Genomic DNA, 18,688 nt, shown 5'->3' with positions numbered 1-18,688 from the left:
ACCTTGGGGAAGCAGGAAGTGGGCCTGGAATAACTGCCTCTAATTAAGCATCTGTTGAATGAATGTATGACTCTTACTCCTCGTTCTCATTTCCAATAGGACTGGTACTCCTCCTCTGACATGTTGGGTGCCAGGGAAGTAGAAACCACTCATATATGTGACTTTCAGTCAGCGCAAGGTGTGCATACTCTGCCCAGGGTGGGCTAAGAACCTGGCTGGGCAGATTGCCTGCATGTGATCCATTTTCACAGGATGTAGCCTATGTGCCTCTTGTACAAAAAATTGGTGGCTAAATGTAAGCTATACGGTCCACCGACTGTGGCGTACCAACCCTTGCTACACAAAGGGCTCCCAAGTCAGCCATGGCCTTCCTCTGGGGATCCAGTCTTCCTTGCAGTCAATGTTGCCCATTACATAGATTTCATGGGTTTTACCACATTGAGTATAAACAGTAAGCAGTGCTAGAGCTGTAATATGGTCAGAAACTGGAAAGCTACATTAGGCTGACTGCTTAATATTCGGTAGGGAAAACACAAGCAGAAGAGGTACTGTTCAGAATTAATTATTGTTTCTCTTTAATTTGAGTTCAACTAGTATGTATGAACACACAGATATTCTCAGTATCCAAAGCAATTTTGGAATTAGGAAGGTGAGGCCTCTACCATATTGTTCACTCTGATGCAGGTGAATTTCCTGTTTGTTCTGGCAAAGCTTTTCCTTACATCAAAAGCACCCACTGCTCTGTATGTGTATATTAACCCAAAGGCTGTGATGACTTATCAGTTGGCAAAATATCCCATCCACTTGGGATCAGAAACTAAGCCAGCCAACTGACTAACAAAACTGAAATGTATCCAAACCGCTCAGGGAGCAAGGTATGTGACTCCAGCAGGGGGTCTCCCAGGACACTGGGTGGGATGGCGATGACCGTCTCTGAGTGGTAGCCTGAGAAAGATCACAGCCAAACTCATCATCAATTTTTATTTCCTACCATATACCAAATGTACAGCACTGAACACAATTTTGTTTCTTTGATGTAAGAAATATTAATTGTTTTGAAGAAACAGTATACAAACTACTTGAAATTAAAAAAATGCATACATCATTGCCTTTTTGCTGTTTACAAAAGACCAAATTTACAGGATCGATCATTAATGTAGTGGAAAGGAAAAAAAAATTCAGTGCACATTACAAAACACGTCAAGTACAAAGGAGGCAAATAAATACAAACATATTTCACAAAACGTTCTTCTCAAACTATGCAAACACAAATAAATTAACCCGAAGTCATAGTAAATTATAGTAATAAATACAGAGGTTGGTAAGAGGTTTCTTTTAAATTAAATAAAATATATAACAAACTTGTTAAAATATTTAGCAAATTAAACCTTTGTCTTTGCAATAAGTGAACTCATTTGTATGCATCTATTAAGTACTGCATAGCAAAATGTTTGCAAGTACATAACTTTAATAGAAAATTGTGTTTGGTATCCCATTTATAATAGACTATGGTAGCTGCTTTCTTTTTAATTGACTTTTAAATAAACACCATTCCTACCTAAGAACAGACATCTCATTTTCACTAAACTAAGATTCAAGGGTTCAAATGAACCCCAAACCAAAGATAAGCCCCACTTAATACATAACAATGACCACAGTGTCATGGAAATTGGAGTTACTGTGATACTACTTTTGATTTGTGCAGGTAACAGTAATAACAGTGGAATATATCAAGCCTGTGTGCCGTCACATTCAACCTACATATCCATGAGGCTAATAAAAAATAAACAATTTTCTTATAGCACAGAAAATTAAGCCCACACGAAGTTCAAGTGTCCATTTACACGGAGGCACATTGCACACGTGGTGTGTGTGCACACCAAAAAGGCAGTTTAGCTGGTTGTCTATACCTTTATCTTAAAAAAAATAAATATAAAAAAACTTTTGAAACAATGCTTAACTACTTTACAATCCCTGAAATAGACATTGCCTTAACTATAGCAACTACTAAACTCTGATCCATCTAGAAATTCAAGATTTCGGGCTCAATTTCACACAAGTGAGTGTACGCACTTATCTGTGGGTAGTTTGTAGCTCTTGAAGTCCTACAGAAAGATTTTCATTGAATTGAAAGTTGTCCTGTTGCCTAAGAAGGGTGAGACAATGTCACCAGTGTTCAAAGTAACTGCTCAGATAGGAGAACCATTTTTCACCCGTTACTATATTTTCCATTCCTTTCCAGTCAACCCAGTAAGATAAATGCTATTTCAGGGGATATGGTTATCTACAGAATTTTCCATTTGGATGTGTTTGTATTCGTTAAGTACAAATCAACATCCATATTGTCACTTGTATGTTGTACCAACATACGGCAGGAAAGCCTGGCTGGTCACATCAAATCTTATTTCTCATCTTGGAGTAAGAGTTGCCAACTCTCTGAGAGGATTTGAAAAACAGACAAATTTGCATCACTAAAAAAGCATACGTTTCTTTAAGCATTTCAAATAAATAATTCATATTAACGAAAACCGCATAGCCAAGTTGAGTACTTTGCTGATTGCTGTTTAATTATTGCTGCTTCCAGTACACTGTGCTTTGTGAGTGTGCATTCCCACCTGTAGGCACCAGGGAGCCTCTCATGCCCTCCATGCAGCTCACCACAAGCCCACTGATAGATGCAAAGCCAGTGAAATGGGGCAAGAAGTGTGCAATAAAAATCTACTGGACCATAGTGAGTCCTTAGACAGGGATTCCCTTCATATTTTTTCTGTTTTCTCATTTAAACCCAGCAAGGTATGTGATTTGAGAATAGCATTTCTATTGGAAAATAAATTAACGAACACACTTGTAAAAATATGGCAGCTTCAAAATGCAGTTAAAAGATAAAAAACTCTGATTAGAAATAAATAAAATATAAAAATGTCACATTTATTTTATATATACTTTACAAAAAAGAGAAAGAAAGAAACCAAAAGGAGTGCAGAAATAAAATAAAAACATATGAAAATAAATAAGTTCTAATATTTGACTGCATCGCTTTTAATCCAAAGAGTCTATCATAGTTTTTCTTTCCTTTTTATGTCAGCTGGGGGGGAAAAATTAGTGCAATGTCGCCATTGTAAATGCAGGAGGCAACCTACATGCCTTAGCAGCACAGGATCCATCCGTATCACTGCCGTTGGTGAATTCTGCTGCCCAGCAGCCCTGTGGTCCTACACATGGATGCCCTTCACTGCCTGTTTGATACTTTCCAGCAGGGCTTTGCATTCCGGGGAATAGTCCCGTTCCAGGTTGCTGTACATGTCTGTGAGTGTATTTACATAGGCTTCAAAATTCTGCTCACTGATAGGCCCCTAAATGAACACAAAACACATTGAACCCATCATGGCGATTCAGGCTTAGGGAAGAGGAGTCCCAAGCCACATGGGAGGAAGTGTATCATAACCCCAGAGTCTGAGGGGACATGAGGATCCAGGTGGCTGCTAGAGTTTGGGGAGATGGAGAGAGACTGAACATGCTGGGACTGGCCTGCTCCCTCTCTCCTCAGTGGGATTAATAATGTGATGGGTTAGACAGTATTCAGTGGTTAGTCTGGGCACACATCAGGTGGATGTCAGGCTGCTGAACTAGATCCCTCTGTGTGATGCTCAGGAGAAGGCAGGCCTCCCGTTTGTGGAAGGGGGTGTTGTTGAGGCTGGGGAGGAAGGCTTCACCTGGACCACATGGCCCCCTTGACAGCACTGGGCTGGAATTCAAGGAATTTAAGATTTGAGCAAGCTGCTCACTAACTGGTGTCTGGTGGAAAAGTTTCCCTTTCCATCTGAACTTGGACACCTTCTTGTTGATTTCCCTGAGCTACATCATTGGAATATGCTTCCTTGTTTTTCTGTCTCTTTTCCAGGCAGCACATCAGATGCACAAAGGCAGGGGCTGTTCATCCCTTATTCTCTTTGTGTGTTTTGGTGTCTCCTCTGCACAGTGTGGTGCCTCAAAGAGAGTCGATGCTTGGAGCGTGTACACCGCATGCATGGGTGAAAGGAAGCGAGTGGCACAAAGCAAGTGTGATACAACCATTTTCTGGTGCCTCCATTTTCCCATTGTTTTGGAAAATGTTCCTTACTTACTTCACAAGTCTTGGAAGAAAGCACCTTTAAAAGGCCTAAATTCTACAGGCACAAAATATATTACTGTTATTGGTGCTACTTAGAAAGTAGGCTATCTAAATGGGAAGGTATTTTGTTGTGCGCAGCAAAGCACTGAGCTAAAGCAGGAGTGTCATTGAGCACAGCTTTCTGTCCCCTCTGTTTCTGCCTTTGTTGTGCCCTGTGTTTCTTGGAGAGCCTGACAACTGGCCTTATGACCCAGGAAGCAGAATGGAAAAAGGTCACCAGCAAAGCCAGGCCCATGTGGCTCAGGTGGGCTTTGGAACCTTGATCAAATTATGTGAACTCTGAGCCTCGAGGTCCTCCGCTGTGGAGTGGGAATGCTGAAGCTCGGTCTTCGGTGCTCTGGTGAATGTTGAGTGTGACCAGCTCTAACAATCACCCCTAGTGTGCCTTGTGTATACCTGTATATGGTACAAGCTATCTTGTAGGGTAACGATTATTTTCATGGCACTGGTGAAGGGCAAAATAGTAAGGCATACAAATTTGAAGTATGAGTTAGACAAATGTTAAAAATGATATTACAGTAATATCCAATAATTTATCTTAATAGTGGCCATAAACACTTTATTTTCCTTTGTGCTCTTAATTGTTACATTATTGATTTTCTTTTTTTAGTTGCCAGGAGACACATTTGGAACTGGTTAAGATGTGGCCTCTAGGCTGAGAAGGTGGGTCGATTGAGTGATTTATTAATTTTGGGAAAACTAATGATATTTCTTCATTAAATTGCTGCTTCTCTAACCATTCTAAATATAAAATTTGCAGCTTTAGAAAACTTACTTTAAGATTGCATGTGATTAATAGCATTCAACAATGCAGCCTCTCTTCCAAATGTAATGGAAACTAATTTTCTATGAATTTTAAATAGTTCCCTGAACCAGTATGTGTTCACATTTGGGAAGTAAGGATGCCCTGCTCATTTTTGTGTTTTTGATTCAGTCTGAGAACTTAAGTATGTCCCTCATATTTAGTCCAAGGAAAGCACCAAGTTAAATTTTAGTTTTTACAGTCCTTGAATTGGGTGGCTGGCACACATGGCTGGCTTTCAGGTTTTATAAGCTGTCTACTTAGAAACAAATCTTTAGTGAGGGAACTTCGGCCTCCAACTTTCATATTACAAACTTTAAATAAACCCTCATCTGTAAATGACTCCTACAACATAAAAAACCCTTGGCCTCAGTGGGATTTAAATGTGGGTATCTATCATGGCCCTAGCAAGGGGCTCCCTGCAGGCTGACAGGGAGAAGCTGCTGGAGGCCAGAGCAGGAGCTTTGCTGGCCTGGCACTTACCATGTGCGGGAGCTGGATGTCGGCAAGGCTGGAGATGAGAGCCTGGCTCAGACCCGCCAGCTCCTTCAGCAGGCTCTCATTGTTCTGTTCTATAAGTTTGTTTTCCTCCTCTATCGTCTTTAAGTTGCTCTCCATGGAGGTAATCTGAAATGGAAATAACTTGGGAATATGAGAAGTAGGCTTTAGGAGGAGTACAAAAGGTTTTTCTATGCAGGAAAACACAGGCTAAATCTAAATGCCAAGGAATGCATACACGGCCACTTCTCATGAAACTGCAGCCTCATTGTTCTGCTGGAAGTTTCTGAATCACATTCCCTAATCTGTATCTTTAGCCCAGATTGTTCCATAAATTGCAGGCTCTATGTGCCTGCATGGCCATGTGCTGGATAGCTCAGGCTCAGTGTGTTCCAGAGGCAGACTTTGCCGCTCCCCTACCAGCTCCCTGCACCCCTATGCCTCCATGCACAGCCCTCTCCTCTCCAGCTGATGGCAACCTGGTGGTGCTCAGGCCATCAAGGACTCCCTGCTGATGTTTTTCTCTCACACTTCAAATTTACTGGGCTCCTCCTTCAAATATCCAGGCCTGATGACTGTCCCACTTACACTGCTGCCCCTTGGACCCAGCCAACAGTGTGACTGTGACACCTTTCCTGGGTGGCCCTGCACCTGGCATTACCTCCTGCCATCTTCTCAGCCCATCAGCACAGCTACCAAAAAAAGTCTCTTGAAATGTCCCAGAAGTACATCAAATATGATCACATTAACCCTTGGCTCAAAACCCCAGAATGATTATGCATTAACTTACAATAAAACCAAGGTCTTTAGAGGGCAAGGATGTACACTGTGTCATCTCTGGGGCTTGTCGCCTATGGTCCCCCAGATTGCTCACCTGTGGCTACACTCACTCCGCTGTTTCTCAAAACTCTGGGTCTTCACAAGATTTTGGGTCTCTGAACTTGTCATGTTCACTTGTTTGAAACACTCCCTCAACCCCTCAAGTCTCCCCTCAGATGCTTCCTTCTTCCTGAAGCCTTGCCTGGCCCTCCAATTTTACATGGAAATCTGGCTTCCTTTCCCCACTGCCTTCTCTAATACAACATAACTTATCATTTGTGATTTCCTTTTGTTATCGTCTGCCTCTGCCTTCTAGACAGTAAGCCCCATGCAGACAGAGGCCTTTGCTTTCTCTGCTAGTGGCTCTCCAGAGGAGCCCCCACGGTCTGTAAGCCAAGGACTGAAGCTCTTCCTAGAGCCCTGGTTACTGTTAATGGAACATTACGACAGGGTCACGCTGGGTCAGGAAACCAAGGCTGTTTCAGATGAACCAACACCTCTCTGAAGCTGCTGCTTCCAAAGTCTTATGCTCAGGCAAGGAGAGAAGGAAGAAGGATGCCTAGTCTGTATTTTGCCTCTTTATTCTTTTTCCTTCCTACTTATTGCAATGGAATCATTACTCACATTTGAAAAAAAATCTTGGACTGAACTTTAAATTTCGATTTGGGTAAAGTTAATTAGAGGATGGGTCAGACATTACATAGGAAAGAAAATTGAGAAGTTGATTGGAGTTTTCAGTAAAAAAATCTGTTCAGGAAAATCTCCAAAAAGATCTGTTTCTAACAAACACTGACACAACCAGAGGTGTCCTAGACAAAGTATTCAATAAATTGCTCTGTTTTACTTAAATTGTGAAGAAAGCTAAGTACTCTCACATCTTGTCATAACAATTTTTCAAAGGCACCACATGCTTTATACAACTCCACAATTATAGGATGACCTGCTTTATGTGTTTATAAAAGCCTTTGATGCACCCAACACAGAAATATGAGTAACACTACCTAAAACTCCGAAATTAGGGATGGCCCAGGGAGGCCCATCTGTTCAAGTTTTTATAATAACTGTGTTTTTAAGACATGCTCAGTGTATTTATTGCAACATATCAGTTATGTTTTTTATCAGATGGTTTAACAGTTCAAGGTTTCACCTTCACTAAAGATTATGACTACAAAGATAACTAATTGCTTTTTCTTTTTTTTTTTTACCTGTGTCTGAAGTTTCATCATATCTGCTTCAATTTTAAGGTTGGATTCATTCAGTTCCTTTATTTCTTCATCCAAATGCCTAATTTCTTCTTCACTCTCTATACCTATAAAAAGTTGGACTTAGTTCAAACTGAAAATATGACACTGTGACACATATGAGTCATTTTATGTGTAATTTGTGACCTGCTCACTGAAAGGTAGACTTTATTTTGAAATGTTTAGTTTTTACCAAAATTCATTCCCAAGATTCTAAAAAAAAAGTGGGTTAAAGGAGTTGCAGGATTAATTCCTTTGTAAGAAGAGAGTAGGAAGTTTCACCATTTAATAGAGCTCCATTATGTTCCAGGAATACTGCTAGATGTGTTTACAAGAATTCCTTATTTCCACTTCCCTGCACCCTGTGGGGTGTGCTCCTTTATATCCTGTTCACATATGCAGACACTGAGCCTTGGAGAGGCCAAATGAGGCCACACTAGTCACTGACAGGGGCTCTGTAACCTGCCCAAGTCCTAAGTAGAAGGCAGAGCTGGGTTCTCTAGTCCACAGCACATGTGCTCTCTCACACACAGTGGTGCAAGGACAGGTAAGCCATGAGTTATGCTGATAATTCTGTATTTGTTATCTGAATGGGACCTTATGAACAATATAAGAGGCAGAGCTGGGGTGCTGGTGGCGGGTTGGTGTGCAGGACCACACACTTTGGATTAGGAGCAAATGCAATCTGGGAGAAGAAACATGGGCTTCAGTGTTTGAACACTGGCCTTGACTGGTCTTGAACTTGTGCAACTTTTCTTCCTTGTGCTTCAGTTTCCTCTTCAGTAAAAACAGGCACAAAATCTATGTTGTGAGAATTAATGTAATAAGATATAAAGTCGTGAACAATAGTAATTTGATAAATGGGAATTATTTCCCCATCACTGTTTATAGAAGGAATACAGGTACATTTAAAGATTTTAAAAAGCTGGAAGTGGTAGCTCATATTAAGGATACCAGAGGCAGGTTTAAGATAATGTCAGCAGTCCAGAATGATGAATCTAAACCAAGGAGATGACAATGAGGAGGCAAAAAATGCAAACTTCTGTATTTAGATTTAATAAGATCAATTTCACAAGAGCAGGCTGGGGAGAACTAACAGTTCGTTTGAAGGAAATCTAGGCTCTTATATTTTCCTGGGATCACTATTCTGGACAGTGGTTCACTATTTACTGAAGGTGAATTTCACATGTCCTATGACCAACATGGTCGCACATGTACAATAGGAAGCATGCCCAAGGTGGACAGAGCACAACCTGGAAACAAGCAAGCCCCATACCCACCATAGACAACATGGATGATTTACTAATATGATGTTAGAGAGAAAAGGAAGCCCTGAAAGTTGACACACAGCATGATAACAAGTGGCTGTGTTGTAGATACTTATTGCTTTATTATGTATAGCGACCTAAATAAAAGTGGGCCATGCATGGACCAATGGAGAGAGTACATCCTAAGAGTGGTCTAATACCACGCTCTGAGTTTCAATAGAGAAGAAAAGCAACCCACAACTAAGATCTAGGGATTTTAGTACCTGGATCCATTTGAGTGTGAGTCTGCAGTGTGACACAGCTGCTCAGAAAGCAATAAACAGTTCCCCAGGACCACACTAATGGAGCTAAAGTGCCTGGGACATGGTTGATTCTGCACTGGCTGGCTGTATCTGCAGAACTGTATTGCATTCTGAGCACCACATTTTTCTGGTCGGTACCCTGGTGGAGGAATCTTCTCTTAGGCAACTGGGATTGAAATATTTATTTTCAACAACACCAGGGAGCATAAATTATCAACTAAACAGGTATTTTGAGTCCTATCAGCACTTGAAATTTTTCTGAATTGAGCAAATGAAAATGTCTATTGCTAAATTTTTTGTCATAATTTTTCTTTCTCTCTTTGGAGTTAAATTTCACCATAGGGAATGGTATTTTCTTACAACATATCTGGTGAGGCAGACAATTAGTGAGGAAGTAAACACCTACAAAATATGCAGAAGGAAAAGTGAGGGTTCTATGTGAACCCTCACTGGAGAAGTCTCATTTAATCTGAAACTTTACTGATACCAAAGGCAGGGGCATGAAAAGCTAGCAGTCAATGGGGAGCATTCCCAGGAGGAAGCAGAAAGCACAGAGACCTGGGGTGGTGAAAAAGTGGGAAGGTCTGCAGTGAGTGAGGCACAGTGAGGGAGGGAGACACGGGGGACATGGGGCAGGGGCTGCAAGGAGCTCGGGTTTATTCCCAGGGCAGGGAGGGCCAGTGGAGGATTTTAAGCGGGGAGTAGATGTGATCCAGCTAACTTTTCAAAACCATAACTCAGAGTTTTAGGTGGAGAATGGGTTGGGAGGGAGGCTGAACAGAAGCCAGAAGACTGGTCAGGGTCCCAGCTGGTGTGGTGGCCCCCTGCCCCAGGGCATGGAAGTGGGGGGAACAGAAGTGAACCCAAGGTAAACTGTGGAGGTGGGATGTGCCATGCTTGTGATGGGCTGGAGGAAGGGAGTGAGAGGTGGAGGAATCAAGATGAGCCCAAGCTGCTGGGAAACTGGGCATTTCTGGGATGAGGATGACTTTGCTGCAGCAGTTGATGGCAGGAAAATCAAGGGTTCAAGTCGGTCAAGTTAGAGATGCTTGTGAGAAGACTCTTTAAGGGAGAGCCTGGGTTTGTGGTACTGACATATCTTAGGACTGTGTAGCCCTGACTCCAAGTTGGGGAAGACACTCAAGCCTCTTTATCAAGGTGGGCCATCTGGAAGATGCCTAATAACAAAAGGTGCCCGGAAGCCTTTGGGGAAGGTGTAATCATGAGATGGAATCTTGAAAAGAAATGTTAGATGGGATCTAATAAACAATAAGGTACTCCATAAGTTGTCACAAAATTAATACATGGATGAACTAATGTTTTCATTACAATTTATGGGATTTGGGGAGATTTTAACCATAGGAGCAAATTCAGTCAATTCATTGTAATTATCTTCCCTAAATACATCACCTCATCTATTCCCACTGAGACATTCACCTGCCAACCTCCTCTCTATACACAGTCTTTAAGAGACTTCAGTGCTGAGTGGAGCTTAGAGGAGGCCACAGATTTTGAATTTCACACCACACTTGCAAATATTAACTCGTTTCATTCTCTTAAGGATCCCATGATGTGGGAACACTTACTGCCTCACTGTGTGGATGAAAAAGCCAGCGTATGACTGGGTTAAGTAGCAAGTGGTAGAGCTGGGACTCAAAACACAAGCTCTGGCTCCAGAATATGTCCTCTTTACCATTATAATGCTACCTTTACACACAGGTTTTTAATCTGTTTTAAAAATATCAATGCAACAAGTGACTGATGTGGCTTTACCGGTATGATTACAACAAAATGTAAAGTGTGGGTTAGACCAGCTAAATTACTCATCAACAAAACCATTAAATTTTCATTGAACAAACTATATATACTTTTTATTTAATAATACTAAATATTTTACTGAATAAGTGGCTCTGTTGTTTTATAGAGTCTACCTGTTTAAAAGCAAGAGAATATGCTTTCTTTACACTCAATAATGATAATTTTGAATTGATACAAATCTATGCCTAATTTACATATTTAGGGATTATATAATTTATAATAATATTTTCTTTATATTCTGTACAAATTTATAAGTGATGTATATATTTACAGCAGGTGTATTCAACTTACATGGGGCTTTAAGAATTTGTTTCATATATAAAATAAACAATTCTATTATATTTGAAACAAATTCTATTATATTTCTTGAGTGAGCCTTTATTCTTACAGTGTACTTACAGACTAAAATTTTACTTCTTTCATTATTTAGGGGGAGATGAATTAATGTAAATTTGACTATTTTAGTTACTAAAGGGGTCAGGAGATATATCCAGAAGGAATGATGTATCACGATATTTAGAACACACTACTTTGCCACATGGGAAGAAATAGAAGGATTTACTAAGTGAAAGAACAATATCCATAAGTCAACCATCATAGCTTTTACTTGTTCCCACAAAGAATAGAGAGGCAAGCATTTGTTCATGTAAGATGATCTAATTTTATTATCAAGGACTAGGAGTGGTCTTAAGAAAATTAATGTGGCAACTTAATTGTGGCAAGACAGAGAACTGACGGCCAATTCTAAAGTTAATATAAATATTTTTGGTGCAGATTTTCCACATTTTAACTGGGGTATAGGTAAAATTCTCCTAACATGTTTATATAGCCAATTGCATGAACGATTTGTACTCAGTTTAACTTCACATAGTACACTAAGAAGTTTAAAGTCATATGAACTTTATATTTTTTTGCAATTTGACTTTTTTTTATGAACGAGAGAGTGTTAGGCTGCATCTGCTTTATATGGCATCCAGGGAACAAACACTGTGACCACACGTTAGGTAGGGGACTGCGGTGGGGGGTGTTGGAACAGACCTCAAATCACTTAGCTCCTCCTGGACCCTCATCAGACCACTGACCTGAACTCAGGTGGACTTTTCTTCATGCACAAGCCATTGTAGGTTGTCAGGCTTCACATGAGCTTTAGAGCCTCACTCCTTAGATTGTAAAGAGATGTAATCTTCCACTTTCCTGGCCTGTCTAGAGTAAATGCACTTCAGACACTTTTCAATGTGCTCCACATATCTCTCTGCTGCTCCATGTCCTTTGTGAGCTCGGCTGAAAATGCTAGATTTTTAAGGGCCCTACAAAGTGTGTGTGTTCAGTTGCTGTAACTGTTTACCAGCAGTTGGTTAGGACAGATTGGGGCAAGTGTGAGCCTGGCCCAGACAGCACCAGCTTTCTAAAGCGTCATTGTGATTTGCTATAATGCCAACAGCTTACCATTTTGTTCTTATCTTTCTGAAGAACAGTCTGTGATTTATATTATCATGTGAGTGTTACTGGTGTGATAATGAAAACTCAGAAGAAGTTCTTCCTTCACACACTGGTTAGTTCCAGAGGGAGTTTTGCTCTGACTTTACTTACCGACAGTGTAATTCTCATGGTGGTTATGTTTTCCTTTGGCTTTGGCTTCTAAAAAGCTACAGTCAAATTCAAGAGCCTGTTTTGCCTACTGAAATGGCTTGCCTCACAATGTCTGTTCATGATCCTCTGGCTTGTCCTGTCTTGCTTTGTTGTTGTTGATTTTCTTCTGTCTCATTTTTTGAATTAATTTTTAAAGTAGCTTTCTTTTTTATTTCCTTAATGTGGCATTGCACTCCCGACCATTTAAATATAGCTTAAGATAAGGAGAGGTGTAAATAATTGAATACTAAATTGTGTCAATTTCATGGGAAACATGCTAAGAGGCATTTGAGGAGTGAGGAGTATTTCCAAGGAGCAATGACAGCATCTACAGAAAGCATTTTCCTGGTGCAGCTGAATGTTGTGGAGAAGGCATTGATTGACCTCCTTCAGCTCTGAGGGCGAGTGCCCAGGGAGGGAGAGCAGGCCCCCCAGGGACCACTTTGAACAAAGGATCTCATGGCTGATGAAGGCCTCAGAGGGAAACAATAGGAAGTTCAAGAGGGCTTTCCCTCCACAGATAGTGCATATGTTTTTTTTAAAAAATTACACACAATTTAAAAAGATTGAATAATGCTTTCAGAGAAATAAAGTAACCACAGTTACTCAGTTCTAGTAATGTGCTAAAGATGCAATCAAATAAAATCTCCAAAGCAAAATACTGCTTGGCTATTGTTTCTCACTTGCTTTCAAATGATCTTTGATGGAAACAACACATGCCTGAGATAAAGCTGATGAGAAATCTTAAGAAAAGCACTGAAGAATCAAAGGAAGATTGGAGGATCCAAGATAGAGCTCAGAAACTGCATATATTAACTTTGCTAAGGGATTGACACTAGGAAAATATAAATATAGATGTTGAATTTAAATCTTGCAGATTCACCATAAAAATACCATTTTGAGTATAGAACAAAATTTAAGGATGCAATATAGATGCCAAATACCATGTTTCTTGAAATTTGATAGAGGCTTACACCAGGAGCACACATCCACACACATCCACATGCATGCTCATGCACAAAGCTGTCATTTTGAGGACTGCAGGACAAAAGTTCAGCCAGTGTACTTAATCCATCGAATATCAGGGCTTGATTTTCTCTGTTGGAGATCCTTATTAAAAAGTAAGAAAAAAAAAAACCAAAAAAAATTTTTTTAGATAAAAGTGTAGCTCAAATGTGAGGAAAGCTTCCTTCTTGAATACTGAAATTACGCTGCCCATGTAGAGTGTCATTTGGCTCCAGAACCCTTTGGGGAGACAGGTCCTGAACCTGGGTAGGGATGGTGACCTCCAGCCACATGCTCTTACCTCCAGTTGCTTTGAGCTTGATGGTCATTAGTTCTTCTGAGATTTTGCTTTTTTTGATGGCTTGTGCATTTAGAGGACATCCAGATAAGCTGTGAAATGGAAATTATACCAATGTGTGAAACACATTGTTTCTTATAAAACTGTGTATTCACTATTTACTATTTTTCTTTGACTGCCTGCTAATTACAACACAATCTGCAATCTCTTAGTACGAATTTAACAAGTCGGTCTCCAATTAAAATGGCAAAAGGCCTTCAAATAATGTAAAAAGTTTTGCATTGTTTTCCTTAAATCAAAATACAAGTAGCTACTGCTGATATCCTCATTTAACTAACTTTGTTAAAATGTTTCTGTTCTGTATTTACATAAATGCCCTCTTAGCGGTTACTCTATTTTCTGTGATGTATAGTACATATATATTTAGGATAAGAATTGTTCCAAATTAGTTAAAATCCAAGAATAATAAAACAGAATCTAGTTCTTGCTGTGTCTGTATTGTCATCTGATCTTTAGAGAATGACTAAAATTAATACAAGACCAAAATAATACCCCCACCATGGTAAATTCAGTTGGGGTATGGAAAAGTTTCCAATTTATTCTTTAACTTTCAAAGTATTATATTGCATGAAAAAATCTCTTATCTCACAGGAAAGTAAAAGGAAGCACCCTATGTGTGTCCAAGTTCCCTCACTGCCAAGGCAGCCACTGCCTTGCAGCTTAGTTACACACTTTTCCTTAATAGCTGCACACCTTAACAGTGCTTCTGTCTGTTAATGTCATCTATTGTATTTAAATCGTCATCTGCTTTATTTAAATTGCACTAAAATGATCATGACGGCATTGAGCAAAATTTGTTTCCCCTAGTACATGATGAGATGATTGTGTTGTTCTAAGCAGCCATTAATTCCTTTGCAATTGTGTTGTATTTTGGAAATAAAATTTTTAAATAAAATAAATAATGATCACAATCATCCATTATATCTTTCTCCCCACAGAAATATGGCTGCAATTTATGTATGAAACTTTCACTGTTAATCCAAAGATTAGGGCACTTCATATATCTGAAGCAAAGCCCTTAATGTTTGCTGAATGAACAAATTTTATTCTTTTATTTAGAATTTTAAAGAAATCTTAATTATTCTGTATGAAACTTATAGGAAATATAAAAAATAATAGATATGTAATACTATGTATGAAAAAAGGCTATGTGGCTTGCCAAAAGTTTATAAATTATGAAATATCTTACACAGGAAAAGGAAATAATGAAAAAGGACAAACTGAGCTTTGAACTGGATATTTCTATTTTTGAAGCATCTCATTGTAAATTGTGGCCTATATAACCTTCTTTATCTTATTTTTCTGGAAAATTTACTTAAGTCTGTCTTGTTTTATGTCAAATATTGTGCTCTCAGTAACTGGTCATGAACAGGATTACTATTTTGTTGTAAGTTGGATTTTTAAGGAGACCTGTAGAAAGTCCATTTGCAATGTAATAGATATTAATACCTTCTGAGAATTTCGCTCTTCCTCTAAAGGATCTGCTTTGTTCAAACCACAGGACAGCCATCACCCAGTGGTAACACAATGGTGTGGAGTTAATGACAAGACCACTTACAAAGAGTATGGTTTGTAAGAGTTTGGTTAAGTTATGAAGGTGAGGCTATGGTTTCAAAAATGCCACTTGACGTTTTGTATCTTCCAATGCAGTTAATGCCTTACCAAATATAAAACAAACCTGAAGTTAAAAAAAATTGGAGTAGAAAATATAACAGTTCTTTTTTCCTTTTGAGCATAATATATTGTATTAATACAATTTTAATGAAAGGGAAAGGAAGCAGTCTGTGGGAAACACAGTGTTGTGTCAGGCAATTAGCTGGGCACTTTATTAAATTATTTCATTACATTCCATATATAATAAAGAAAAGCATTCCACCTTAAAGAGAAAACCCCAAATTAAATTCAGCCTCTTAAATCCTTTAAGTGTCAAGATAAATCTCTAGTGAAGAGTAGTGAAATACAAATTATTCATTTGTACAACTCTTATTTTCCTTCTCCTAGAAAATAATATCTCAGCACTGACATTGAAGCTTATGTTTTTTGAACTTAGAATTGTCTTTTTCTTATTACAAAGTAGGTAGTTGTATATGTAGTCACATGCAGTGTACACCTGCAGTTTAAAGAGCCCTCCAGTGCACACCTTTAGCCTTCAAACATCAAACCTGCCTTTGAAGCTCCTTGTGCCCATTGACAAGTGTTGTCTCTGCCTCCCAGAGATGACCAGCTTGGATTATAAGTTACTAATTGTGTAGCTACTCCAAATGTAATTTCACTGCATATTTTTAACTTTTTGGAAAGAGAATCATACCACACATATTCTTCAGCAAATATTTTCACTCAGTGTTGTGTTCTGGAACTCCTCAGAGCTGTGTCATGCCTTCATTTCCACCATGTTGTGGCAGCCCCATGTGCAGACGCCACCATCTATTTCCATGCTCCACTACCAGTGGGCATGTGGGGCGCTCCCAGTCTGGATCTGGCAGAACAACAGCATGGACATTCCCAGCCATGGCTCTCCTGGGGCTCCAATGTGTGGGAAATTCCCTGGCCATGGACCTAACAGCTCAGTGGCTGGGTAGCAGGGCACATTTGTTTCTTTGCTCTTCTCCAACTTGACTCCATAAAGGCAATTTGCTTGCTGAGTGGCTCTACCCTTTTCTCTCCAACTTATAGTTCATGTGACTCCCTATTGCTCCATATCCTCACCAAGTCTTAGCACCGTGTAAAACTTCTCCATGATTTTTAAAGATAATTCTGTTTTTGCTGAGGGACATGCTCACTGTAGTTTGGCATTACACAGATATTACTGAATCCATGATAAGAAAGTAAAGCTGCTGTGTGGTAAATGTGTCATTAGACAGGTTTGACTTGTGCCTCTCACTCCTGAATATGAAATGGTTATTCAAACTCAGAATAAGACAATGTGTGCTATTGTGAACATGGCCATACATTTGAAAACCTACAAAAAAATAAACCACTTAAACTGTTCAGGTTTTCTCCATAAGCAGGTATCTGGGCATATTTGCTTAGATCAGCAATTCCTGGAAGCCTTCATTTTCTGATACCATCAAGATATACCTTTAAATGGAACAAAACGTCCAAACTCCCCAGCTTTGCTCAATTTGCGTACTGCTCATAAGCAAAGCATCAGGGCTCTCTAAAGATCCACTGGATTTTAAATCTGCATCACATGCAGGAGTAGTGCACAGAGGAGCCCACACTGACTGAAGAAGTGTGTTGTGAATTTCTAGCATCTTTCCTTAAGGTATAATATAGACAAAAAAGCTGGACTAAGATCAATGTTATAGGACTTGGTGGAAACCCACGACATGCGGTGACAAAGGAATTAGGCCATTGTGCGACTATAAAGGGTTTTCTAATCTCATCCTGTTGTACACTCAGTGGTCACTGTGTCATCTTTTTGACTGCTGGAGACAAGTCACATCTTCCCAACAGCAAATGACTACCATTTGGCCTGAAATTGTGCCAGTTCACGAGAGGAAGGGAGTGACATAAATATGGAAAGTGAAAGTTTACAGTTAAACAACATAATCGAGTAGATATTGCCACTTGGAGCTGAAGCAAACCATTAAAAGACTGAGCCATTAAAAAGTAGCAGCATCAACAATATCTTAGAACACAAAAAAGCAACTGCACAGTCCCTACAGCACTTGAAAATCGTGCCACGAATTTTTCAGAAATAGAAAAAATAACACTTTTCATTCCTCAAACTAGTCAAATGTCTATCTGACAAGACATTAATGCAGCATCTAAAATGCTATGATTAATGATCTTGAGGAAGGTGTCCCCCAAAAGCAATCCAGGTGACAGACAATCACAGCAATGACACAATAAAAAGACAGAAAATGAATATTACCTTCTGTGGGTGACAAAGACGTTATTTACGTGGCCCAGCCCATTGCAGCCTGGCAAGGGACAGTGTGGCAGCTCTTGTTTGTTCAGCCTCCAGGAGAGGAGTGCCCCATTGAGAGGATTCTCTTTCTGTCTCTTGGCAGCCAGGGGACAGCCCGAAGCCGTGCGGTGGGACGTGTATTTACCTGATATGTGACCTTGGCCATCACACCCTATCACAGGACATCTAGAGACACAGAGAGACATTCCCAGCTGGGAGAGACTAGCCACCTCACACGCAATGCTGTCGCTGAGTGAAGGAGGCAGTGGCAGTGCCACGCTTACACAGAAGGTAAGTGATGAAATTACAGGGTTTTAAATGATGCCACTACAACTAGCAAAACAGCACTGGATCAGCAGTAATAATGGTCCACAGGCCCTGAGCTAAGCAATTTTTGTGCATTATCTCATGTAATCCTCACTGCAAACCAATTGGACAGAATATTATTATCTAATTTTAGAGTTGGGGAAAAGGAAACAGAACTTTAGGAAACTTGCCACCCATTCTACAAGAAGGGGAGTGAAGTTCACGCCCATGTTATCTAGCTCCCGAGCCAACCAAGACAACGCTTTACGTAGCCCCCAAACAAAGACCGAGGGTGTAAAGGGTGAACCACCTTGCCCTACAGTTACATTACATTACATTATACATCATTCATAGTACTAGAATTTTGGTTTCCAAAATGTCTTATATTTAGAAATGGTGTAGAGCAAGCCATTTAAATTTCTACATCTGCATCTGCATACCTCGTCCAAGACTGGGTAGCATATTTCGCAGAGGAGGGAGTTCAATTTAGATAAAATTTCATCTCAAGTAAAATTACAGTTTTGGGGGAAATGCTGCCATATTTGTGATTTTATAGCA

General features: G+C 39.8%; 1 protein-coding gene across 3 annotated transcripts in view; it reads right to left on the bottom strand.

The window, feature by feature from the left end:
- Positions 1-857: 857 nt before the first annotated feature.
- Positions 858-18,688, bottom strand: part of LOC118908909 (suppression of tumorigenicity 18 protein) — a 111,636-nt gene continuing 93,805 nt past the window's right edge. For all 3 annotated transcript variants that reach the window (XM_036878930.2, XM_036878932.2, XM_036878931.2), the window contains 5 exons: positions 17,789-18,010; positions 13,855-13,943; positions 7,496-7,599; positions 5,457-5,600; positions 858-3,353 (listed from right to left, as the gene is read on the bottom strand). In XM_036878930.2, coding sequence (XP_036734825.1) covers positions 3,213-3,353; positions 5,457-5,600; positions 7,496-7,599; positions 13,855-13,943; positions 17,789-18,010 — 700 coding nt within the window. In that variant the 3' untranslated portion in view covers positions 858-3,212. The remainder of the gene's footprint in view (positions 3,354-5,456; positions 5,601-7,495; positions 7,600-13,854; positions 13,944-17,788; positions 18,011-18,688) is intronic.

The sequence above is a fragment of the Manis pentadactyla genome, chromosome 3, assembly GCF_030020395.1.
Source record: "Manis pentadactyla isolate mManPen7 chromosome 3, mManPen7.hap1, whole genome shotgun sequence".
NCBI lineage: Eukaryota > Metazoa > Chordata > Mammalia > Pholidota > Manidae > Manis > Manis pentadactyla.
The sequence above is the reverse complement of the archived record's forward strand: the minus strand, read 5'-3'. Positions and strand labels throughout refer to the sequence as shown.